The sequence below is a fragment of the Lynx canadensis genome, chromosome B3 (genome assembly GCF_007474595.2).
Source record: "Lynx canadensis isolate LIC74 chromosome B3, mLynCan4.pri.v2, whole genome shotgun sequence".
NCBI classification, from domain to species: domain Eukaryota; kingdom Metazoa; phylum Chordata; class Mammalia; order Carnivora; family Felidae; genus Lynx; species Lynx canadensis.
Genome location: NC_044308.2, coordinates 110,689,131 through 110,712,497, shown reverse-complemented (window position 1 = coordinate 110,712,497; position 23,367 = coordinate 110,689,131). Strand labels below are relative to the sequence as shown.

Genomic DNA, 23,367 nt, shown 5'->3' with positions numbered 1-23,367 from the left:
CTCTCCCTCTACCACCCCCACCCCTACGCGTGCATTTGCGCGCTCTCTCTCAAAAAAAAAAAAAAAAAAGAAAGAAATAATGACCATCCTTTCCCTACCCATTACTGTGCGTCCATTTCTTGTGTGGAGGTTATGGATATCCTGTTTTATTCTGATACAGTTATCCCTCTCGGGGTATTGCCAGTGACAGAGAGAGCAAGGTCTTCTCTGAAGGGTAAGATTTCCAATGCCACAGGAGGAAGTCAAACTTTCACTCTTCACAGATGACATGATACTCTATATGGAAAAACCCAAAAGATTCCACCAAAAACTATTAGAACTGATCCATGAATTCAGCAAAGTCCCAGGATATAAAATCAATACACAGAAATCAGTTGCATTCCTATACACCAATAATGAAGCAACAGAAAGAGAAATCAAGGAATCAATCCCATTTATAATTGCACCAAAAACCATAAAATACCTAGGAACAAACTTACCCAAAGAGGTGAAAAATCTATACATTGAAAACTATGGACAAAAAAAAAAAAAAAAACCAAAAACCACTATGGAAAGTTTATGAAAAAACTGAAGACAACACAAAAAAGAAAAAAAAGAAAAAATATTCCATGCTCCTGGATTGGAAGAACAAATATTGTTAAAATGTCAATACTACCCAAAGCAATCTACATATTCAATGCAATCCCTATCAAAATAACACCAGCATTCTTCACAGAGCTAGAACAAACAATCCTAAATTTGTATGGAACCACAAAAGACCCTGAATAGCTAAAGCAATCCTGAAAAAGAAAACGAAAGCTGGAGGCATCATAATCCCGGACTTCAAGCTGTATTACAAAGCTGTAATCCTCAAGACAGGATGGTACTTGCACAAAAACAGACACTCAGATCAATGGAACAAAATAGAGAACCCAGAAATGGACCCACAAACATATGGCCAACTAACCTTTGACAAAGCAGGAAAGAATATCCAATGGAATAAAGACAGTCTCTTCCCCAAATGATGCTGGGAAAACTGGACAGCAACATACAGAAAAATGAACATGGACCACTTTCTTACACCATACACAAAAATAAACTCAAAATGGATGAAAGACCTAAACGTAAGACAGGAAGCCATCAAAATCCTAGAGGAGAAAGCAGGCAAAAACCTCTTTGACCTCAGCTGCAGCAACTTCTTACTCAACACATTTCCGTGTTGCTAGAGAAACCAAAGCAAAAATGAACTATTGGGACCTCATCAAAATAAAAAGCTTCCGCACAGAGAAGGAAACAATCAGCAAAAGTAAAAGGCAACCAACGGAATGGGAGAAGATATTTGCAAAGGACGTATCAGAAAAAGGGTTAGGATCCAAAATCTATAGAGAACTTATCAAACTCAACACCCAAAAAACAAATAATCTAGTGAAGAAATGGACAAAAGACATGAATAGACACTTCTCCAAAGACATCCAGATGGCCAACCGACATATGAAAAAATGCTCAACATCATTCATCATCAGGGAAATACAAATCAAAACCACAATGAGATATCACCTCACACCTGTCAGAATGGCTAACATTAACAACTCAGGCAACAACAGATGTTGGTGAGGATACGGAGAAAGAGGATCTCTTTTGCACAGCTGGTGGGAATGCAAGCTGGTGCAGCCACTCTGGAAAACAGTATGGTGGTTCCTCAAAAAATTAAAAATAGAACTACCTTACAACCCAGCAATTGCACTACTAGGTATTTATCCAAGGGATACAGGTGTGCTGTTTTGAAGGGACATATGCACCCCAACGTTTAGGGCAGCACTATCAACAATAGCCAAAGTATGGAAAGAGCCCAAATGTCCATTGGTGTATGAATGGATGAAGAAGATGTGGTGTGTGTGTGTGTGTGGGTGTGTGTGTGTGTGTGTGTGTGATGGAGTATTACTCAGCAATCAAAAAGAATGAACTCTTGCCATTTGCAACTATGTGGATGGAACTAGAGGGTATTATGCTAAGTGAAATCAGTCAGAGAAAGACAAATATCACATGATTTCACTCATATGAGGACTTTAAGATACAAAACAGATGAACATAAGGGAAGGGAAGCAAAAATAAAATGAAAACAGAGAGGGGGACAAGGCAAAAGAGACTCTTAAATATAGAGAACAGAGGGTTGCTGGAGGGGTTGTAGGAGGGGGGATAGGCTAAATGGGTAAGGAGCATTAAGGAAGACACTTGTTGGGATGAGCACTGGCTGTTATACCTAGGGGATGAATCACTGGAATCTACTCCTGAAATCCTTGTTGTACTATATGCTAACTAACTTGGATGTAAATTTAAAAATAAATAAATTAATTAATTAAAAAAAAAAAGATTTCCAGTGCCACTCATTCAGGAAAGAAGCCAGGAACTGAAAGGTTGAGAAGAGTAGATACTTGAATGCAAATTGAATATATGATGATATAAAGAAATTACCATTTCCATTTGTAAATGCATAAATAGTAAGGTTTATTTTTTAAGAGAATGCTTATTTTTTGAGATAAAGACTGAGATATTTATAGATGAAATGATATGATGTCTGGAATTTGCTTAAAAATAATCAAGAGGTGGGGCGCCTGGGTGGCTCGGTCGGTTAAGTGTCCGACTTCGGCTCAGGTCATGATCTCACAGTCCGTGGGTTCGAGCCCCGCGTCAGGCTCTGTGCTGACCGCTCAGAGCCTGGAGCCTGTTTCAGATTCTGTGTCTCCCTCTCTCTGTGACCCTCCCCCGTTCATGCTCTGTCTCTCTCTGTCTCAAAAATAAATAAACGTTAAAAAAAAATTTTTTTTTTAAATAAATAATCAAGAGGTGGAGTAGATGGGTGTGGATGATATGAAGTGGATCTTAATTTGGTGACTGTTCATGCTGCATCATGGGAATGTTGGAGTTCATTATACCCTTCTCCCATTTTTGTATATCCTTGAAATCTTCCATTACAAAAAGTTTTTTGGGGGCACCTGGGTGGCTCAGTCGGTTGAGCGTGGGACTTCAGCTCAGGTCATGACCTCACACCTCTTGAGTTTGAGCCCCACGTCGTGCTTTGTGCTGACAGCTCAGAGCCTGGAGCCTGCTTTGGGTCATGTGTCTCCATCTCTCTCTGCCCCCTGCCCCCACTCTTGCTCTGTGCTGCTCTCTTTCAAACATTTTAATAAACATTTATTTAACATTTTAATAAAAAGTTAAAAAACTTTTTTAGTGTTTATTTAGGTATTTTGAGAGAGAGACAGAGAGAGCAAGCAGTGAAGGGGCAGAGAGAGAGGGAGAGAGAATATCCCAAGCAGTCTCCATACTGTCAGAGCAGAGCGTGACAGGGGGCTCAAGCCCATGAACCACGAGATTAAAACCCGAGCCAAAATCAACAGTCAGATGCTTAACCAACTGGGCCACCCAGGCACCTCTCTTCCCATACAAAAAGTTTCAAATGTTACTTTAATAACGCTGTAAGAAAAAAAAACTAGCAAAATGAGACTTGCAAGGATTTTAGTTACCGGAGTTACCAGTCACACTGAAAATTGGTATGAAATATACTGCAAATCAATTTCATTTACAAAGAATGTCAGTAAGTAAAAAGTATGGTCCACCTTTCATCAAAAAAGAGAGGACTGAGATGGCCTTTAAATATACATGAAGATTGAGAAAAGAATATTTTGGCACTTAAAATTTCTACCCACATTATCTGGTGTTGTAACATGTATTTAACTTGTATTTTGACTCCATTATCGTGGCGGGCTAATCCCAAAGCTCTTTCTGTCCTTCTCACTGTCTATCTCACACTCACTGAGTGTGATATTTTGGGAGCTAGACAACAGAATTTTGTGACACTATTGCAGACAAAAAACTGAGATCACCACTTTGGAAATGACAAACTACTCAGCAATACCGAAACAAACATTCTATAAAATGTAAAATTTGATTTTTAAATTATTGTTTAATTGCCATCAAATGTCATTTTACCTATGATGTAACTATAAACTACATCTGCTCAGCCTCTCCTGACCTCCAGCCCCATTTGTCCAACAGCCTAAGAGACATGTGCATGTGAACGTGTCATAGTAATCTCAGGCACATCACAGATTTGTCTGTTATTCTGCATACAGGAGAAGGGCAATCGCAGTCACCCCATCACCCAAGAGAGACACTGGGAGTCAGCCTAAGCACCTCCTCTCCCTCTCCCTTCACATCTTATCCATTCTATCCAAAATCCTGTCAGTTCCACCTCTTAAGTATTTCTTAGTCCTGTACCCTTCTCTCTATTCCTCCTAACGTGGACTTCGTGCTGACTCATGGTTTCATACCTGAGCAGCTATCTGTAAACCTCCCACAGCTAGCTTTTAAACTGGTCCCCTGCCTCTAGCCTTCCTCTACTTGAATCTAGTTGGTGTACTGAAATATTCAATAAACATCTGGTGAGGGCCTACTCTGTGAAGTTCTACAGACAGCTCCTTCAAGGGACACAAAGATGAATAAGACAGTTCCTGCCACTGAGGGGCTTACAGTCTAAAGGAGGGAGACACTGTCTATGGCGGGAAGGGCTCTGGCATCAGACAAACTGTGGTTCAAAATGTCAGTTTTGCTACTTACTGGCTGTAGGACTTTGGTTCGATTGCTCAGTCTCCTGAGCCTTATTTCTTCACCTCTAAAATGGAGATAATAATAATGCTCACTTTCCATGGCTGTTTAAGAATCAGAAAACATGCAAATGTCGGGCACATAATAGGCACACAGCACGGCAGACAGTGGCTAGTATTATTAGTTTAGTGATGCACTTAATAGAGTCAGTATTTTCTCAATGGAGATTAAAACCAGTTTTTTCTAATTTAATAATTTTACCTTGTAGAATTGGCTGTCTATTGCGCAGCAAGTATAATACGGTCCCATTAATGTACAATTACATTTCTATAACTCAAAGAGGCAATTTTATAAAGCAGTTAAGAGTATGTACCCTGAGCCAAACAGACCTAGATTTCAATCATCTTAGTCACCTGTGAGCTGTGTGATTTGGCCAAGTCACTTAGTTTTCCTCCAATTGCTTAACCCTTTGGCTTCAGTTTCTTCATCTGTAAAACTGGATGAACATGCAGCTTTTTGAAACGGTTGGCAAACTGATTAGCACAGTGTCTGGTCCATAGGAAGCAGCTGATAAATGTTATCAGAAAATGATATCTGGACGGCTGCTCACCAAAATGGTTTTCTCTAGATGGTTGGATTTCAGCAGGTATTTATTTTGCTCATTATATTCTTCTGTATTGCTTGAATTTTTTTTTTTTTTTTTTACTCTGGGCACATGCAATTTTTATAAAAGCTACAATAAAGTTTTAATAAAATTTACCTTCTGAATTCAAGAGTTCTGGTTTCATCTTTCCAGTACCACATCCCTAATCGTAATCCCAACTGCTGTAAAATGAAATGATTGCAGCAAATATAATTAAAAACTCAATTTACAATACACATGGCATAATGAGCTTTTAACAATTCCCACTAGCCGCTCTTTATTCAATAAAGATGTAGTATCTTCAAGTGTTGTGGGGTTGGTTTGTTTTTATCTTGAAGCCAGGATTTTACCCATCTTGTTTTCAGATGTAGTTTCGGTAGAAAAGAAGGAAGAGAGAAATAAGGGAAAGAGGAGGAAAAGGAAGGGAAGGAAGGAAACTTCACTTAGCCTGCACTACTGTCTCAAGGCTCATCATAGCAACTGACCGATGAACTGCGACTCAGACCACAATAAACTGATACCCAGGGCAGCCTCAACAGAGGAGTTAAGACACTAATAACAGGCAGGGGAGCCTGCTCGAACCGACCCCGCCCAGAGGAAGTAGGCAAAGAACCAGCTTACTTTTTCAGTAGTGGTAGCTTCCAACCCACCAGCCTTTTCTTCCCGCGGATCGCACCCCCCGCCACCACCCCCCCCCCCCAGCAGGACAGCTTCCTGCGCAGGAAGGCTATTTCTTTTGCAACCAACAAATTAGAGGTGGTGAGGTGGAACTTTCATAAACATCTAAATATCCCGGTGAGGAGCCAGGATTCAATTCTGCCCTTTGGCCGAGTACACCTCCATAGTTTGGGTTTCGTAGGCACAGCTGCCCACATCTCTGAGTGCCGCTCGGCCGGAGCTGAGTCGGGGTGGAGGGCGCCCCGGGAGCTGTGGGCCGGGAGGAGGCGGCAGGGCCGGCCTGCCCCTGCCTCGGGAGTGGGGGCGACCAAGGAAGGCTGCGCTTACCTCTGGCGAGGAAGCCCCCCGTCCCTCTGTCCGCTTCCTCCGGGAATAAAGCTCCGGCACCGTCACCTGATGCATGGCCTCTCCCAGCCAGCCCCTCACTGTCGCCCAGGCAACTGCGCGCTCGCGCTGGGCAACCGTGGCCGCAGGGCGGCGGGCGGAGGGGGGCGGGGACCCTGCTTCCGCCGCGGGCTCAGCGGACGCAGCGGGCGGGTAGAGGGGCCGCGACGCTGCGAGGCTGCGCACGCGTTGCGGGAGGCGCCTCCGCCCGGTCCGGCCCTCGCGGGGCTCCGTCTACTTTCTACCTTTGCCGTGGCGCCTTTTTGGCGTATCCGTGGTGTAGCTGCCCCGGGGTTATTTCTGCATGGGTCGATTCTACCTGGCCTTCCAGCTGTGAGGCAAAGCACTGAATTGTCTTCGTTCGTAATTGGAATACCAAGATCCAGTTTCATAGGGAAGATCCCTTTGTCCCGATTTACTAGCACTAAATTTACTAGTACTAAATTTCAAATCCAGGTTGGGATTAAGTCGATGGGGGTGTGGGGGAGGTTCAGGGAAGGATGGTGGAAATCAGGTTTCTTAACTTGGTTCTACTGCATAACTAGATGTGTTGACCCAGGGCAAGGCAACTCTGAACCTCTGTCCGAAGATACCCAAATCAGGAATTAGGATTATTAAGGAGGAATGTGTATAAGGCACCGCCCTTCCGAACTCAAAATTAGTGTTGCTCTAAGAAAACTTGCTTCGTGTCCATGAGTATTCAATAACATTTTTACGTGTCTGCTTTTCACTTTTCAAATCATGTGTCTTCTAATTCCTTCTTGCAACCGAGTAGATACGCAGACGTTGGTATTTTTTTTTCCCCTTCCAACACTGATGTAAGCAATGCTAGATATCACTACATTATTGAGAATGCCTAATATATTCTGCCTTTGTTTTATCCCCGTAGCCTAATACGGTTAAGAGCTCCTCAGTAAATAGTTGGTAACTTTACTCCCATAAATTTAAAACGTATGGCAGTAGCCATCCCACTGCTTCCCCTTACCTCGCCCTCCCAGTCTACTTGATAACACATAATCACTGGTTCCAGTGGTATAAAACTGTAATCAGCTAGATTCATGTTCCACTCCAGTCCACTGCTGTTCAGATTATATGGAAACCCACCTATCCACTGGCAGTGGGGCTTTGAGGCTGTGGCCTCAGGACTGGTTGAATGGCTCACTTGAAATAGGAGTAAGAATGGGGCACCTGGGTGGCACAGTCGGTTAAGCGTCCGACTTCAGCCAGGTCACGATCTCGCGGTCCGTGAGTTCGAGCCCCGCGTCAGGCTCTGGGCTGATGGCTCAGAGCCTGGAGCCTGTTTCCCATTCTGTGTCTCCCTCTCTCTCTGCCCCTCCCCCATTCATGCTCTGTCTCTCTCTGTCCCAAAAATAAATAAAAAACGTTGAAAAAAAAAAAAAAAGAAATAGGAGTAAGAAAATCCCAGTCACCAAGAGTTTTTCATCTAACAATGTATATCACTTGGGGTGGGGAGGACAGGGAGAAATGAGCTGAAGCTCCACAGAGGTCTGAGAAACACCAAGGACTCTGGGTAGAATCCATTCACCTCACAACCATTATCAGGAAGCCCACACTTCAACCTCTTCAGTTTATCCCAGTGAATGAAGAAATGCAAACGGAAAACCAAAGACCTTTTATACTTCACTATAGATTAACTTCAAGCTATCTAATGTACAAAATTAAGGTAAAAAATAAGAGTTGAGAACTCCAATGATCTACATAAAAGGAACATGACAAAAAGTTTTCCCTTTAAAAAAACAATTCATGATGTTATAAAGTAGGGATAAAGGTACTATTCTAAATACTTAACAGGTTCAAGTGTCCTGTGAGGGAAATTGTTTTGTTTTGTTTGCCTAATGAAGAGAAACTTCTCAAGGTCATGTAACTAAGAGCATGTAAGATAGAACTAAATTGCTGATCACAGATTTTAGGCCAAAGACATTAACTGAATATAATGTATGCTTATATATGAAAAAGTCATAATGGAGAGATTTTCAAAGTATTATAATTCTACCTTTAAAAACTAACATGGGAGGCGTGCCTGGATGGCTCAGTCAGTTGAGCAACAGACTTTTGATTTCAGCTCAGGTCTTGATCCTAGGGTCGTGGGATCGAGCCCCAATTTGGGCTCTGCACTGAGTATGGAGCCTGCTTAGGATTCTCCCTCTCTTCTTCTGCCCCTCTCCCTTCCTCTAAAAAAAAAAAAAAAAAAAAGATTTTTGGGACACCTGGGTGGCTCAGTTGGTTAAGCATCCAACTTCAGCTGAGGTCATGATCTCACAGTTTGTTTGAGCTCCGCCTTGGGCTCTGCACTGACAGCTCAGAGCCTGGAGACTGCTTCAGATTCTGTCTGTCTCTTTCTGCCCCTCTTCCACTTGTGCTCGCATGCTCGCTCTCAAAAATAAACATTAAATAAAAACTAACATGTAAGAAAATAGCAATTCCAGTATTTGAAGATCAACTCCATTTTTGGTTGCGTATTTCCTCAATCTTCAATTCACAAACAACCTAAACTGAAAGAGGAAAAGAACCTATGGCTTCTTAATTTGTTCTAAGGGAAAGACATTTCAACACTAAACATCACCCTATTAAATCTCAGAAATGCATATACCCTGAAGTATTCCAAGAGCTATCTCAAGAATAAATATTGGGCTCTTTTTCTAAGATCCATAATTTTTAAGGAATGTATCAACTTTTCTGTATCTAATTTTAATGCTTAAGGATAACCTTTCAAAACCGTTTTCTCATTTCTATTTAGACATTATACAGAAGCAACTGAATATTCCTTAACCTAACCTAAACTAGGTTGTTTAGGTTGTTGTTCCTTAACCTAAACATACATATTGCCTTAGCAATTGTCTTGTGATGTATGGATTTGAGATTCTTTGAAACTTTAATTCCAGTGTTCAAAAGCAAGGGGAACATGCCTCACAGCACATTATAAACTACATTCAATTCATAGGATAAAGAAATTCTCATTAAGTCTCCCTGATATATCACACAGGTGATACATTAAATATCCTATTATGCATGCTAAGTTTAAAGATGTGAGCAGCATTAATACCTCCTCATGAGGGTGCCTGGGTGGCTCAGTTGGTTAAGCATCCAACTCTTGATTTCAGCTCAGGTTGTGATCTCAGGGTTTTGATCTCGTGGTCGGTCGTGGGATCCAGCCTCTCCTCAAGCTTTGTGCTGAGCATGGAGCCTACTTGGAATTCTCTCTCTCTGCCCCTCCACCCCTCCTCAAAAATAAACTTAAAAAAAAATCTCCTCATGAACAACCATTAATTACCACTATACACATCAAACTAATGCAATAAAAAATTTAGAGTAAGCTTGTTTTGAAATTTCTGAGTCTCAAATCCTGTAAACAACCTGCTAGGTCTTATTTTGACAGGTGTTTAGACTTACTGCCTCAAAACAGGAACTATATTAGTCAGACATTCAGGTAAGGATTTAAGTGCCCATCTGAGAAATGTTTTTAATCCCTTAGCATTCTGTATGTACTGCATTAGCCTTAGACATGACTAGTCCCTAGTGTAACACTACTTTCAAGTTCAAGTGATGCTAATTATTCCTTAAACTGTAATTTAGCCTCATTCAACATCAAGTACTTTTTCCATTGTCATTTGACTATGGCTGATCTAACATCTGCTAAGGAGTTCCCAGGAGTTATCCAGTTACCGGTTTCAAATGACCCATGGAAACACTGAATGGCTAGTTTGGTGCCTTTATCTTTGCAATATTCAGATCTAGATAGATTCGAGAAGACAAAATTAAAAACACTCAAGAAGGCTGGGTGTTTTGCAAATTACTTTTCAGAATAACAGAAAATGCAGTATCTGCATACTGATATTTGTGTTATGGCAAGTTACCAGAGGCCACGCCATAGGATAGTCAAAGAGACTACCATTGGTCATTTTTTCTGATACTTTGGAAACTAATTTCTAAAGAAAGGTCTAAAATGAAACATACTATTACCAAATTGCCCTTTTGCACTTACAGAAAGATTCCATTATATTTTGAAGTTAGAGCAAGGGATAAGTGCTTTCAACAAATAAAGGACTAAGAAAAGGTTAATAGAATGAGCATTATGTTGGAAAAAATTCATGTTAAACATCACTCTAATGCTAGTATTCACCTGATTCTGTTAGTTCTAAGGTAATTTGTCAAATATTTATGTGATGCTATCTGTAGTTAATTAAACACTCTTAATGCCTCCTTGCTGAAAACTTTCCACCAATGTGGCATTAGCATTAAAATACCTGAGTTACCAGCTTTTCAGTGTAAAGAACAATTTCCTTAAATATTTTTAAAGTTTATTTTGAGACAATTTCAATATTGCCTTTTTACTTCACTCCCATCCACTCAAATGACTTTGCTTAAAAAATTAAAAAATAGGGGCGCCTGGGTGGCGCAGTCGGTTAAGCGTCCGACTTCAGCCAGGTCACGATCTCGCGGTCCGTGAGTTCGAGCCCCGCGTCGGGCTCTGGGCTGATGTCTCAGAGCCTGGAGCCTGATTCCGATTCTGTGTCTCCCTCTCTCTCTGCCCCTCCCCCATTCATGCTCTGTCTCTCGCTGTCCCAAAAATAAATAAACGTTGAAAAAAAAAAATTAAAAAATAAAACAATGTACATACGAGTCAGCTCTTGTAGGTCAGGCTTATTATAAAGCTCAACATTTTTAGGCTAATTTGTTCTCTAGTTTTTATATTATTTAAAATATTAATCTCTCTACATGATACAGAAGGGTCCACTACTAAAAACGTAGCTTCTATAATTCACTGTTATCTTATGAACAACATGGAGCAAATCTACATCACTTGAAAAGAGATATCGAAGTGTCTATATGTGATGAACACATTAGGTTAACTGTTTTCCAATCAGATTTACTGAATGTTTCCCAAGTTCCCCGTAAAGAGAATAAATCAGAACAAAGCAGAAGTGTCATTCCGCTAAAAAATACAAACATGAACCCCCTTCTCCAACGGATGTGGATTTTAAAGCTTAAGCCCAGGATAGTGGATCCCAAAGGGTTACCATATTCTTATCTGTAACAATCTCAAATCAAATATATGAGAAAATGGGTATATTGTGTATTAACAAAACACAGGACTACCTTGCACTTTTCTCTTTTAGAAAAGAACTCTATTCTAGTGAGTTAAGGCAGGTATTGCAAAAGCATTAGGATTCTCAGAAAAAAAAAAAATCTTTATCTCCCTCTATCCCCCAGGTAATGGTAACTATTGAAAACACAGCCTTATTAGCTCACAAGTTAAGCTGTTTCACTAGAAAATTAAAGTTAAAAACAAGTTTGACTACATTGGACTCTAATATTAAGTGGCTTTGAAGTTTGCTCTGCTGGCTCTTGTTTCAGGCACCTGCATGCACAAAAAGCAACTTGTTCCATACTAAGGCTATTGTCCGAGGACAACTCCTGCCCCAGTGTTTATACTTAACCCCAGAATATAGTTTGTATTCTGCTGGAATATTCCGGTGGATTTTTACTTGAACACTTAAGCCAAGCCTAAGGAGTCTGGGTACACTGGGTACACCAGACCTGTCTGGTTTCTTTACTAAAAGGAGGGAGAAAGTTTACCCAGATCTTCTCCTCTTAAATTATTGGTAATTCAAAGCAGGAATCTCATCTGAGAATTAGACAAGACTGACTTAGACACACTTCACCTCATACTAATCTCCTAAAGACCAACATGTTTAAAACTGTAAGAAGGGAACAGTAAAAACTCCAAGACAGTAATTTTGACATCAATTTCAGCTTTACTTTAAATTTGTATTTATGCATTTGTTTGCAAAAAGTATGCCTGTCCTTAACGTTACTAAACGTTCATTTTAATCTTAAAGTAGTACATAAAAATAAACAATTCAAGCTTCTATATGTTTTATTGTTACCAAGCTTCCACAGAACTTGTGTGCAAACTTCAGGTTTCTCATTTCAAATAAATCTCCATGCACAAACTAAGCTACTCAAAAATGCTCAAGTCAGCAAACACCCAAAATGCGTTAAAGAGAAACCTCAAATAATGGTTTTAAAAATCAAACTGTAGAACTAACCTTTTATAATTAAATTAAGTTGTTGCACCCTTCCTTTTATATGCATACACGGGCTAAAGACTTCCAGAAACAGACCTCAGACTTGGCACAAAGGCATTTCAAAGGGGGGGAAAAAACAGAAGAAAAAAAAGAGAAAGGAAAAGAGGTTTACGCTGACTCGAGTGCAAGCTTAGTCCACTTCCTCGATGGTCGGTCCCCCGGAGGCTCCAGAACCGCCGCCGCTGCCGCCGCCGCCGCCAGGACCGCCTTGGTAAAGTTTGCTGATGATGGGGTTGCACACTCTTTCGAGCTCTTTCTGCTTGTGTTCATACTCATCTTTCTCCGCCATCTGGTTTCGGTCGAGCCAGTTGATCACCTCCTGGCACTTGTCGAGGATCTTGTTTTTGTCCTGCTCGCTAATCTTGCCCCTCAGTTTCTCGTCTTCCACCGTCTGCTTGATGTTGTAGGTATAGGACTCCACCGCATTTTTGGCGGCGACCCGGTCACGATTGGCCTCATCTTCCGACTTGTACCGCTCCGCTTCCTGCACCATCCGGTCAATGTCGTCCTTGCTCAGACGACCCTTGTCGTTGGTAATGGTGATTTTGTTTTCTTTACCGGTGCTCTTGTCAGCGGCGGTGACGTTGAGGATGCCGTTGGCGTCGATGTCGAAGGTTACCTCGATCTGGGGGACCCCGCGGGGCGCGGGGGGAATCCCGGTCAGGTCGAACTTGCCCAGCAGGTTATTGTCCTTGGTCATGGCCCGTTCGCCCTCGTACACCTGCACCAGCACGCTGCTCTGGTTGTCAGAGTAGGTGGTGAAGGTCTGCGTCTGCTTGGTAGGGATCGTGGTGTTTCTCTTGATGAGCGGGGTCATGACGCCGCCAGCCGTCTCAATGCCCAGCGACAACGGGGTCACGTCGAGCAGCAGGAGGTCCTGCACGTTCTCTGACTTGTCCCCGATGAGAATGGCCGCCTGCACCGCGGCTCCGTAGGCCACCGCCTCGTCGGGGTTGATGCTCTTGTTCAGCTCCTTGCCGTTGAAGAAATCCTGCAGCAGCTTCTGGATCTTGGGGATGCGGGTGGAGCCGCCCACCAGCACGATCTCCTGGATCTGGCCTTTGTCTAGCTTGGCGTCACGCAGCGCCTTCTCCACCGGCTCCAGGGTTCCGCGGAACAGGTCAGCGTTGAGCTCCTCGAAGCGGGCGCGGGTGATGGACGTGTAGAAGTCCACGCCCTCGTACAGCGAGTCGATCTCAATGCTCGCCTGCGTAGACGAGCTCAAGGTGCGCTTGGCGCGCTCGCAAGCGGTACGCAGCCGCCGCACAGCGCGCTTGTTGGGCCCAATGTCCTTCTTGTGCTTGCGCTTGAACTCCTCCGCCAGGTGGCTCACCATGCGGTTGTCGAAGTCCTCGCCGCCCAGGTGGGTGTCGCCGGCCGTGGACTTCACTTCGAAGATGCCGTCCTCGATGGTCAGGATGGACACGTCGAAGGTGCCGCCGCCCAGGTCAAAGATGAGCACGTTCTTCTCGCCGCCGGCGCAGCCCTTCTTGTCCAGGCCGTAGGCAATGGCCGCCGCGGTGGGCTCGTTAATGATGCGCAGCACGTTGAGGCCCGTGATGGTGCCCGCGTCCTTGGTGGCCTGGCGCTGCGAGTCATTGAAATAGGCCGGGACCGTGATGACCGCGCTCTGCACCTTGCCTCCCAGGTAGGCTTCGGCGATCTCCTTCATCTTAGTGAGTACCATGGAGGAGATCTCCTCCGGGAAGAAGGTCTTGATCTCTCCCTTGTACTCCACCTGCACTTTGGGCTTTCCTCCCTCGCTCACCACCCTGAACGGCCAATGTTTCATGTCCGACTGCACCGTGGAGTCCTCGAACTTCCGTCCGATCAGCCTCTTGGCGTCGAAGATGGTGTTGGTGGGATTCATGGCCACCTGGTTCTTGGCGGCGTCGCCGATGAGGCGCTCGGTGTCGGTGAAGGCCACGTAGCTGGGGGTGGTGCGGTTGCCCTGGTCGTTGGCGATGATCTCCACCTTGCCATGTTGGAAGACCCCCACGCACGAGTAGGTGGTGCCCAGGTCGATGCCGATAGCCGGGCCGCGGGCAGACATCCTGACTGAAAGATAGGCAAGCGACGTTAGGCGGCAACACCTAGGACAGAAAACCTGCGGCGTCAACTAACGGTCGCCTCGCACTAGACACCGCGAGCGCAGACACCGTCTCCCTCTCCCCCTGCTCGGCTCCCTGCTCTTATAGCCGCCTCCCTGCCGCCTTCTGGAAACTACCGGAGCCAATCCGCTCCCAGGACCGCCCGCCACAGGCTTGCCTGGGTCGGAGTGACCCGCCCGTAGCCCAACAGATTTCTAGTTGGGTGAGGGGCGGGACCCCGGCCGGCGCTCAGAGGCGGGGGCGGCCGTTATGCAAATGAAGCCCCCCCACCGGGTCTCCCCAGCGGCTTCTAGCCGCCCTTCCACGCGCGCAGCCACCAGCTTACGAGCATTAGGCTCGCGCCCCCCGGCCAGGTGTAGGCGCTTTAGTTCGTTCTTTGCCTTTCCTAAGGCGGGATTCGTCAACGTCCGCTGGATTGGCAGGGCATGCAACCAATAAGCAGCTCGGACTCCCAAGTGGGTGGGGAAGGGAAAGCTGGGGCGTGGCGCAAGGAGGAGATGCGGAAGCGGAGTCGGGAGAGCGGGGCCACCTGAGCGCTTCGCTCAGTTCCTAAGACCTTAAATGCGTCTCAAAGCCGAGTATCCCAACCAATCTAACACGCTGGGGTGGGGGCAGTTCCTTGGTTGTTCTAAGAAACTAGGTCCAGAACCGGGTTTGGTTTTTTTTTTTCCTCCTGCGCCCTTCAAACGAAAGGGACTGGGAGTTGGCGTGGCCTGGGCGTGAGGGCGGCTTCCTCCGGCGGGGACAAAAAGAAATGACTTTGAAGTTCCTGAGACGGGACGTCGGCCTCCTGGAATTTTACTTCGCGTGCTTCGCAGCGTCTCTGTGGGTGTGAGCGCTCGATAAAAACCGCCTGGCGGGCGGGACAGCAGTAGCCCGCCGGTGCGACCTGAGAGGCCGACGGTTTTTCTGCCCGCGCGCGGACGGCCTGCACAATTGGAGATGGGGAAGCGGCTGCGAGTCGTCCTCCCAGGGTTTAAACTTTCTCCACCTTGCTCTCCATTTTTCCTGCTTGTCCTGCCTCTTAGAATTCCCTGATTTCGTCTCCCGGTTCTCTCCACTGCTTTCCTTATTTTCCGTTTCAAGTGCTTTATTCCCCAATTTGAGTTCTTCACCGGAAAAATCTATAAATTAATCAAAACCTGCACCTTGAAGCACCACTAAGTAACTTAGGCTGACGCCCCCCAAGATTCTCTCATCCCCAGCATGAGCTTGCGCTGGTGTTTATGACCGAATTTTATGACCCAGCTCAACTGAAATTGTTTTCTTTAGCTATGCTGACGTTACATTAGAGACCTAAACCCTCAGAGTAGGTAGGTGAAAAAGGAAGGTAATTCATTCTATTATGTTTAAGAGGAATTTGAGAATGGGTCTGGAAGTACTATCTGGCACCAGCTGATAGGAGGTAGAAGCAGACCCCTATATTTGGACTCTCGAAGGAAGACAGTAACCAAATTGCTGTCACGAAAACAGCGGTAACACTTCACATTAGGGGGGAAAGCTGGAGACATTCAACGAGCTCTAACAGGTACCTATTATGTGAGAGTAAAAAGACAAATGAAATGGGCTGTTTTTATGAAGTTAAGGCTCTAATAAAAAGATAAACGTAATTTGAGAGAAGTGCTATGGGAACACAAAGTAGGGGAACATCCCAACAGCGCAGGGTGTGTTGGTGAGGGCTTCCTGGAAGCGAAGGCACCGCTGAGCCAGGCGCTCAAGTTTGCCAGCAAAGAAAGGAGGGAGGGCCTTCTTTCCATGCGTTGTGGCATGGGCGGAGTTATGAGCAGCGTATGCTGAGCCAAATACAAGTTCTGGACAGAAGATTAGTGTCACTATAAGGAGAGGGGGACACAAGCACCAAATAGTCTCTTCGGGTGGACAGGATACATTTAGGAGATTTACCTGTCATGATTTTTTTCCTGAGGCCATGGGAAGGGGGATCCAGGTTTTGAAGGAGGCTGGGAGTATATAGCCCCTTTCAGATTTGGGTGAGACAATGCTGGAGAGGAGTTTTTGCCAAAAAAACAAAACAGAACAAAACAAAACTCACATAGCTATCTGTAACCAAAAAGCAATGCTGACAGAACCCTATAAAATCAGTCAATGAATATTCCTTTCTTTTATCTACTTGTGTATGTCATTTCCAATTTTAAAAAATACATCTGCTATTTGTTAGTCTCATGGGTTACAGAGGACACTGGTTTTAACCACAATTCCCATCTCTTTTTCTATGAAAGAAGTTGATTTGGGACCAGGAAACCTTTTAAAGAAAATATTAGGGAAACAAAATAAAACCAAAAAGTTTCTATTAAAGTTGTCTTGAATTGTGAGTACAGACCTCTTGATTTTATTCTTGGAAATGTTTGCCTTTTATGTAATTAAAAGGGGAGAGGGGAATTAGGGGGCTGGAAAGCAATACAAATTCTTTGTGGAACTGATGATACAGGGTGATTGAGAGACAGGATCTCCGCCACAACTGTGAAAGCAGAAAGAACAGTGAGAAACAAACTCATCAGATCTCTCGTGTTCAGACAGCCCTCATACACTTCCTTCAAGCAAAGCAAGGCTGCAAAAAATAAACATGCTAGTTCTTACAAGCACTAAAATTGCAGCTTCAGGAAGAGAGAGGTTCTTTTGTATAGTAACTATGTACTATATGCATAGTTATTATAAATAAATCCTGCAGTCTAACTCCACATTCATCTTTAACACTGCTTTCCAAAACTACAATAGCAATTTTATCTGTATTTTCAGTATTTATATATACTTTTTCTGCTCTTCTCACCTAGTATATCGATGTTTTATACTTTTTTTTCAAGTAAAGTCTCCCAACATGGGGCTTGAACTCAGGTCCCTGTGATCAAATCACATGCTCTACCAGCTGAACGAGCTGGATGTCCCTATGTTTTATACTTTAAATGGCATCTGAGTTTTTCCCAAATAGACATAGTGTTTGCATTTTGATTTTATATGAAATAAACATTTGTAGTCCTAGAACATTGTCATATATTGACTGTTCTTGGAATTTTTATATTGTTGCTTATTTGTATTGATTTTTTTTATTTGTTCTCTTTGATGATTGTGGCTCATAATTCATTTAAAATTTAGCCCATTAAAGATGATCAAATTTGCAAATTTATAATCAAATAATATTCATCAATGCCAGCAATGGTGCAGCCAAACAGGTAAATGCTGCTGGTGGGAATATAAATTAGTACACTCTTTCTGGAGGGCAATGTGACAAGATTTTTTTCTTTACCTTAAATATGATCATACCCTTCATTTAGCATTACTCTTTGTAGGGTTAATCTTACGGAAATAATAGAACATACAGGTATATTATTTGTAATAACAACAATAATAAAAAGGACATGGCTTAAATATCTGACAATAAGAAAATGATTACATGAAGCGTAATACATTCCTATGATGAATTATTATGTAACCATAAAATTGTGTACAAGAATTTTTAATGATATAGGAAAATGTTCCTGGTATAGTTAAATGGGAAAATAAGATATAAGACTTTTGTATCCTATTCTGTATGTAGGATAATCTTACATATATTGAAAATGAATCAAAATTGATTAGATGGTAGGATTGTCAATAATTTTTCTAAATTTTCCTGTAATTTTACAAGGATTTTTAAAGCTTGACTATTAACATTCAATTGAAACAAAGTTTGGTAGTTTACTATTTACATAGAAATTATTACTGATTTTCAACAAGGAAAAAATCTCTTTGGCAGATTATAAATACTGGGGTGTTTCAAATATTTTTAAAATCCAAAAACTGAAATTCTACACAGTCTGGAAAAAACAAGAGCTTCAACATATGTCAAACCCTCTAATTAATAATCCCCACCACCCAGAAGAATACCTGGAACACAGTAGTGATTCACTAGCTCAGTGTTTATAAGAGCGGCCTGAGGCACATTATTTAACCAAAAACTGGGAAATAATAACTTCATTTTTTTTCCCATATAAGAAGAAGATACTCTGCCTCTCTCTTACATTTCTGTACTAAATAATACTACCAGGACCAAAAATTGAAACAAATTCACATCTGAAAATACTTGTACTAGAGATACAGAGATGAGTAAGATTAAGTCTAGAACTATGTACCTGGGTAGTCAGGCCTGCCCTAAGGAGACTGAATAAGAAGAAATTTTTCCAGAATTACCGGGGGGGGGGGGGGGGGGGGGGGCGGGAATCCTCTCAATCCCTACCCAAACACAACTTTCATAAAGGTTGTGGATTGTTTTGAGGAGTTAATGTTGGCCTGAAGAGAAAGTGGAGTAGGTAGCAGCCTGTAATTTGAGGGCCTACGAGCAAAGTGGAGCTGAACTGGTTATTTAAGATCTCTATAGGGGCGCCTGGGTGGCTCAGTCTGACTTCGGCTCAGGTCATGACCTCATGGTTTGTGAGTTTGAGCTGACAGCTTGGAGCCTGGAGCCTGCTTCGGATTCTGTCTCTCTCTCTCTCTGTCTCTGTCTCTGTCTCTGTCTCTCTCTGCCCCTCCCCTGCTTGCCCTATGTCTCTCTCCCTCTCTCAAGAATAAACAAACATTAAAAAACAAAACAAAATCTCTATAAATACTTCCATTTTATACTTCATTGGAAGTACCCTGTCCCCAAATTTTTATGCAATCACCTGTCACTATAGGAAAAATTTCACCATTTGCTCTTTTAGTCTTAAAAACCTGAGTCTTTAAAAGTTACAATTAAACTGCAGATACACTGTGGTCTGGAGGAGGACACTTCCTGGTATGGAAAGCTAAGACCTGCACCTGGAAGAGAGTCTTTTCCAGAAAAGAAGTGAATCTGTGACAATAACACTAACTGGGCCTTACCTCAGTTCTGTACAGTGCTAGCTTCGAGGATAGAATCTTGTGGAATAGTCTGACCCAATATTGTCGTAATTGTTAACACTTAACTAGATTCTGTGCAATTATGGCAATCATCTTTGGGAACTGGACTGAAATGAAGAGAATACACTTTGCTGATCACTTTGGGGGATGGGTGCAACTTTCATCTCTTAAGCTGAACATAGACAAAATGAATTATATTGGTAAGGAAGTTATTTCTCTGAATACATTGTCATTTTGAAAATTAACCCTCTGAAAGAACTAAATACTATGTCAGTGCATTTTTTAATAAATGATTATTTCTTTTTTTATTTTATTTTAGAGAGAGAGAGAGCACGAGCGAGGAGAAGGGCAGAGGGAGAAAGAGAGAATTTTAAGCAGGCTCCATGCTCAGTGAGGAGCCCAATATTATGGAGCTCCATCCCATGACCATGGGATCATGACCTGGGCCGAAATCAAGAGTTGGACGCTCAACCGACCAAGCTACCCTGGCGCCCCTATTATTCCTTTTTATATTATGAGGAAACCTAATTGATTTTTTGCCATCTGTGTTTGCCATAAGATAGTACTTTTCTAATCATTCTATATAAAATAATCCAGGATTTGGCAGTAAGAACTTTTTGTAGTTTTGCTTTGCATGCTTTTTTTTTTTTTTTTTTTTTTTTTTTTTTTTTTTTTTTTTTAAGATTTTAAGTAATCTCTACCTGCAACCTGGGGCTCTAACTCACAACCTTGAGCTCAAGAGTCGCATGCTCTACAGACTGAGCCAGCCCGGTGTCCCTGCTTTGTGCACTTCTTAAGCTGCTCAGGAACACAATAATTAGCTGTCTCCGATATTTTATTATTTTTGTATTAGGGAATGGATGGGGTTGATAATAATTTTTCAGACAAGTAATTCTATAAAAGAGCCAGGTTGAAGAAATACTGTATAAATAAAAGTAATATACAGACAGTTTAACTTCTGAACATAGAGGAGGAAATTTTATTAGGTAAAAGCAACGGATTAAAATATGTAACAAAAATTTTCCATGTAACTCAGTAACTCCATTTCATACTAACATACAGAAAATAATCACATTATAGAATGCATTTATATCACTTATAATTATTGTAATTCATTACAGTTATAGTTTGGTACAGTCAAAATTTAAGCCATATTTCTTTTCTAAATCTACTTCTACATCATTATTTGTTGAGTCTCTACTGTGTCGATCTGGCACCTTTAATTACAAATAATCTTTTATCTTGGCTGTTTCCTACTTGTTATAAGTCTGCAGGTTCATATGTTCCCAAGAGATTCGCTATAGTTTTTTATTTTTTGTTTTTTAGAACCTAACACTTTTCTAAACTTATTTCTCTTAAAGCAGTTGAATTCGTATGAACTCAAAGTCTTTACTTCTCCTATCCCTTCAGGCCCCTATACCCACTACCACATTCTAATTAACTTTCATTCTAATTAACTTTATCTAAGTTTTTGTTAGTCTAATTATTAGAAGGAATATTCAAGTTATCATCCCACTTTATAGCTAGAGATTTTAAATGACTTAACTTTTGCATATACTATTATATATACTCTAAGTTAGATTTCTTTGTGTAATTCTTTACTAAAACATTTGAAGAAATAGGCATAAAAACAAAATAAGCATTTCTGGAAATATATAACATCAGGATATTGCATAAGAAACAAAATGATAATAAATAATGAATTGGATAGACAGTTAAACAAAAGTAAAACTATGAGTATCTCACAATAAGGAAATAGTATGGCTGTAAGATTCATATGGTTAAGAAACGTGTGTATGAGCATATATATATATATATATATATATATATATATATAACAAAGTATTTGAAGCCAGGTTAAAATCTCCTCAAACATTTCATTTCCCAGTGAAAGGTGTTTTGTTTGTTTTTTTTTTTAAACACATCAATCATTGTTTCACTCAATACTTAGTTAAATTTTATCTTGAAATTTGAAAGCTGAGAAATATGGTATTATATGTTAATACTGAGAATAAATATTTAACAGAAACTCATTCTACCTTATTAGGTTATATTGCTAAATTCAGAAGAAAATAATGTGTCTTAAGATACATTCTTTTTGTTGTCTGTGATTTATGAAAATCTACTATTGAAGTAATAACCACTTTGGTTTTCCTTTGAGTTAACAGGCTTAAAGGGAGCTTCATTAATATTAATAATCAAGTTTGTGACGAGTATAGACAGTGAAAAAGGAGGAAGGGCAAATGTTACATTACAACGAGTAATAAGTAGATTATCTTTTCTTGTTAAAAAATTGGTCTCATTGTTTTTTTCTCTGTACCCACATCTCTTTATTTATACTCTAAACTGTAGATTTTGGAGTGTAATTTTTTTAACTGTCTAACTACATTTCATAATATGTAAACTGTGATTGAAATTATTGTAATTTTAGGATTATATGTGTTTACACAGATACGTTATTATCTCTTTATAATATATTTATGGTAGCCTAGCAACCCCTTTTATTCTAGAAGGGACCATGGAAGATAATTAGCATATAAAGTCTCATTTTAGTGTAGCTTTAACCACTGATGCCATATGAATATTCTGTTACTTTTCTTTAGCAGATTTTCCACAAATACTAGGAGAGTCACCGTGAATCAATTTTGTCACCGCAAAGTGATTCCAAAGTGATCTTTACTGAGTTTTCTTGGATCCTTGAAACGGGAACCTTTGGGACTGATGAGGTTTGTCAGGAAGACAGAAAAGATGGTGTCACTTCAGATCTGATATTCCTGGGTCTGGACTTAAAGATTATCTGTTGAAGATTGATTCTTCCCCATGTCCTCTCCAAATTCAGATCTCACTTCTCCAGAGGTTTAGAAGGCCCTATTTCACCACTGCCACACAGAAAAAGACAAAACTCAAGAAAAATAATATTACAAGTTGACTGCTCTACAAGATACAACATAATTCTTAGGTCAGAATTTCATGGCTTGGGGCACTAGGCCAGCATAATATTACTAGAACAAGGAATGGAAGCAAAAGCATAGTTCCTGGGACTTAAATTTATTTAATTTCTTCCTTAATGTAACTCATTGAACCCTTCAAATACAAGGTGTTCTTACTACTAATACAATCTTCAACTTTAGGGGCACCTTTTTTCTTGTGATTTAAGCTAGAATGGGTAGGACACACACAACATGAAGAGTAAGAGGTCAGCCAGGTAGAGGAAAATAGGGAGAAAGGAAGCAGTTAAGAGGTCTTTCGTCATTCAAATCAAATAATTTTACAATGTGCTTTAACCTTTTTTTAAAAGTTTATTTATGTAAGTAATCTCTACACCCAAGGTGGGATTCGAACTCACGACTCTGACATCAAGCACCACATGCTGTACTGACTGAGCCAGCCAGGTGCCACACGATGCATTTTAACTTGTTAATGGCAAATCTCTGATTGGAAGATCTAACAAATTTAAAAGTTCATGTTCTCTTTACTGAGTGCCTTCAGCCATCACACTAACATTGTTTTCTTCAAATATTAAATGTTGCACACTCTGCAAACAAAAATAAAGTACACACATGAACGCTGAGAAGGAGCTTTCTTTCAAATTCCTCAGTTCACAACTCTCCTAAACTGCCTCAGTGATTCTGGGTAGAATTGTATTTTTTGCAACAATGCTTTACCCTATTTTTTTTTTTTTTAAAGAGATTGTCTCTTAAAATATTTTCTCCCACATCAGGGAATGCATAAGCATTTGAAAGAAAAGACGGCCTTCATAATCTGGATGGAATTCTATTTCTGTCATCCAAAAATGAGCTTTGCTGAGTCTGACTGGTATTAAGTACAATAAAAACAACATAGTAACTTCTGAAATAAAGCTTAAGTGGGGGCTTCCTAGGCTGTCCTCTTTAAACTATTCCTTTCTCACATAGGTAAGTACAGAGAGTCATGCAAGTTTTCTCACATAAAATTGTTAATATTCCTGATTCTGAAAGGAAATGTCTTT

At 41.4% G+C, this 23,367-nt stretch overlaps 3 protein-coding genes and 1 non-coding gene across 8 annotated transcripts in view; 1 reads left to right on the top strand and 3 right to left on the bottom strand.

Annotated features, from left to right (window-relative positions):
* Positions 1-6,329, bottom strand: part of PPP1R36 (protein phosphatase 1 regulatory subunit 36) — a 60,547-nt gene extending 54,218 nt beyond the window's left edge. For all 5 annotated transcript variants that reach the window (XM_030319305.1, XM_032593376.1, XM_030319300.2 and 2 more), the window contains exons 1-2: positions 6,233-6,329; positions 5,345-5,409 (exon numbers count right to left, since the gene is read on the bottom strand). In XM_030319305.1, the coding sequence (XP_030175165.1) occupies positions 5,345-5,409; positions 6,233-6,307 (140 nt within the window). In that variant the 5' untranslated portion in view covers positions 6,308-6,329. The remainder of the gene's footprint in view (positions 1-5,344; positions 5,410-6,232) is intronic.
* Positions 6,330-12,046: 5,717 nt separating this feature from the next.
* HSPA2 (heat shock protein family A (Hsp70) member 2) lies at positions 12,047-14,848 on the bottom strand. Its single transcript, XM_032593375.1, has one exon. It carries the CDS (start codon positions 14,450-14,452, stop codon positions 12,530-12,532), a length of 1,923 nt encoding a protein of 640 aa, XP_032449266.1. The 5' UTR covers positions 14,453-14,848; the 3' UTR covers positions 12,047-12,529.
* Positions 14,849-19,451: 4,603 nt separating this feature from the next.
* On the top strand, positions 19,452-19,520 carry LOC115517542. The gene has a single exon (XR_003969981.1). It is a non-coding gene; the product is annotated as a small nucleolar RNA SNORD2 (small nucleolar RNA).
* Positions 19,521-20,344: 824 nt separating this feature from the next.
* The window catches only part of ZBTB1 (zinc finger and BTB domain containing 1), a 28,795-nt gene continuing 25,772 nt past the window's right edge, over positions 20,345-23,367 (bottom strand). The window contains exon 3 of the mRNA XM_030319282.1: positions 20,345-22,258. Coding sequence (XP_030175142.1) covers positions 22,222-22,258 — 37 coding nt within the window. The 3' untranslated portion in view covers positions 20,345-22,221. The remainder of the gene's footprint in view (positions 22,259-23,367) is intronic.

What these genes read in the sequence shown, in the direction of transcription:
- HSPA2 (XM_032593375.1), bottom strand. Translation starts at nt 14,452, where the DNA reads ATGTCTGCCCGCGGCCCGGCTATCGGCATCGACCTGGGCACCACCTAC.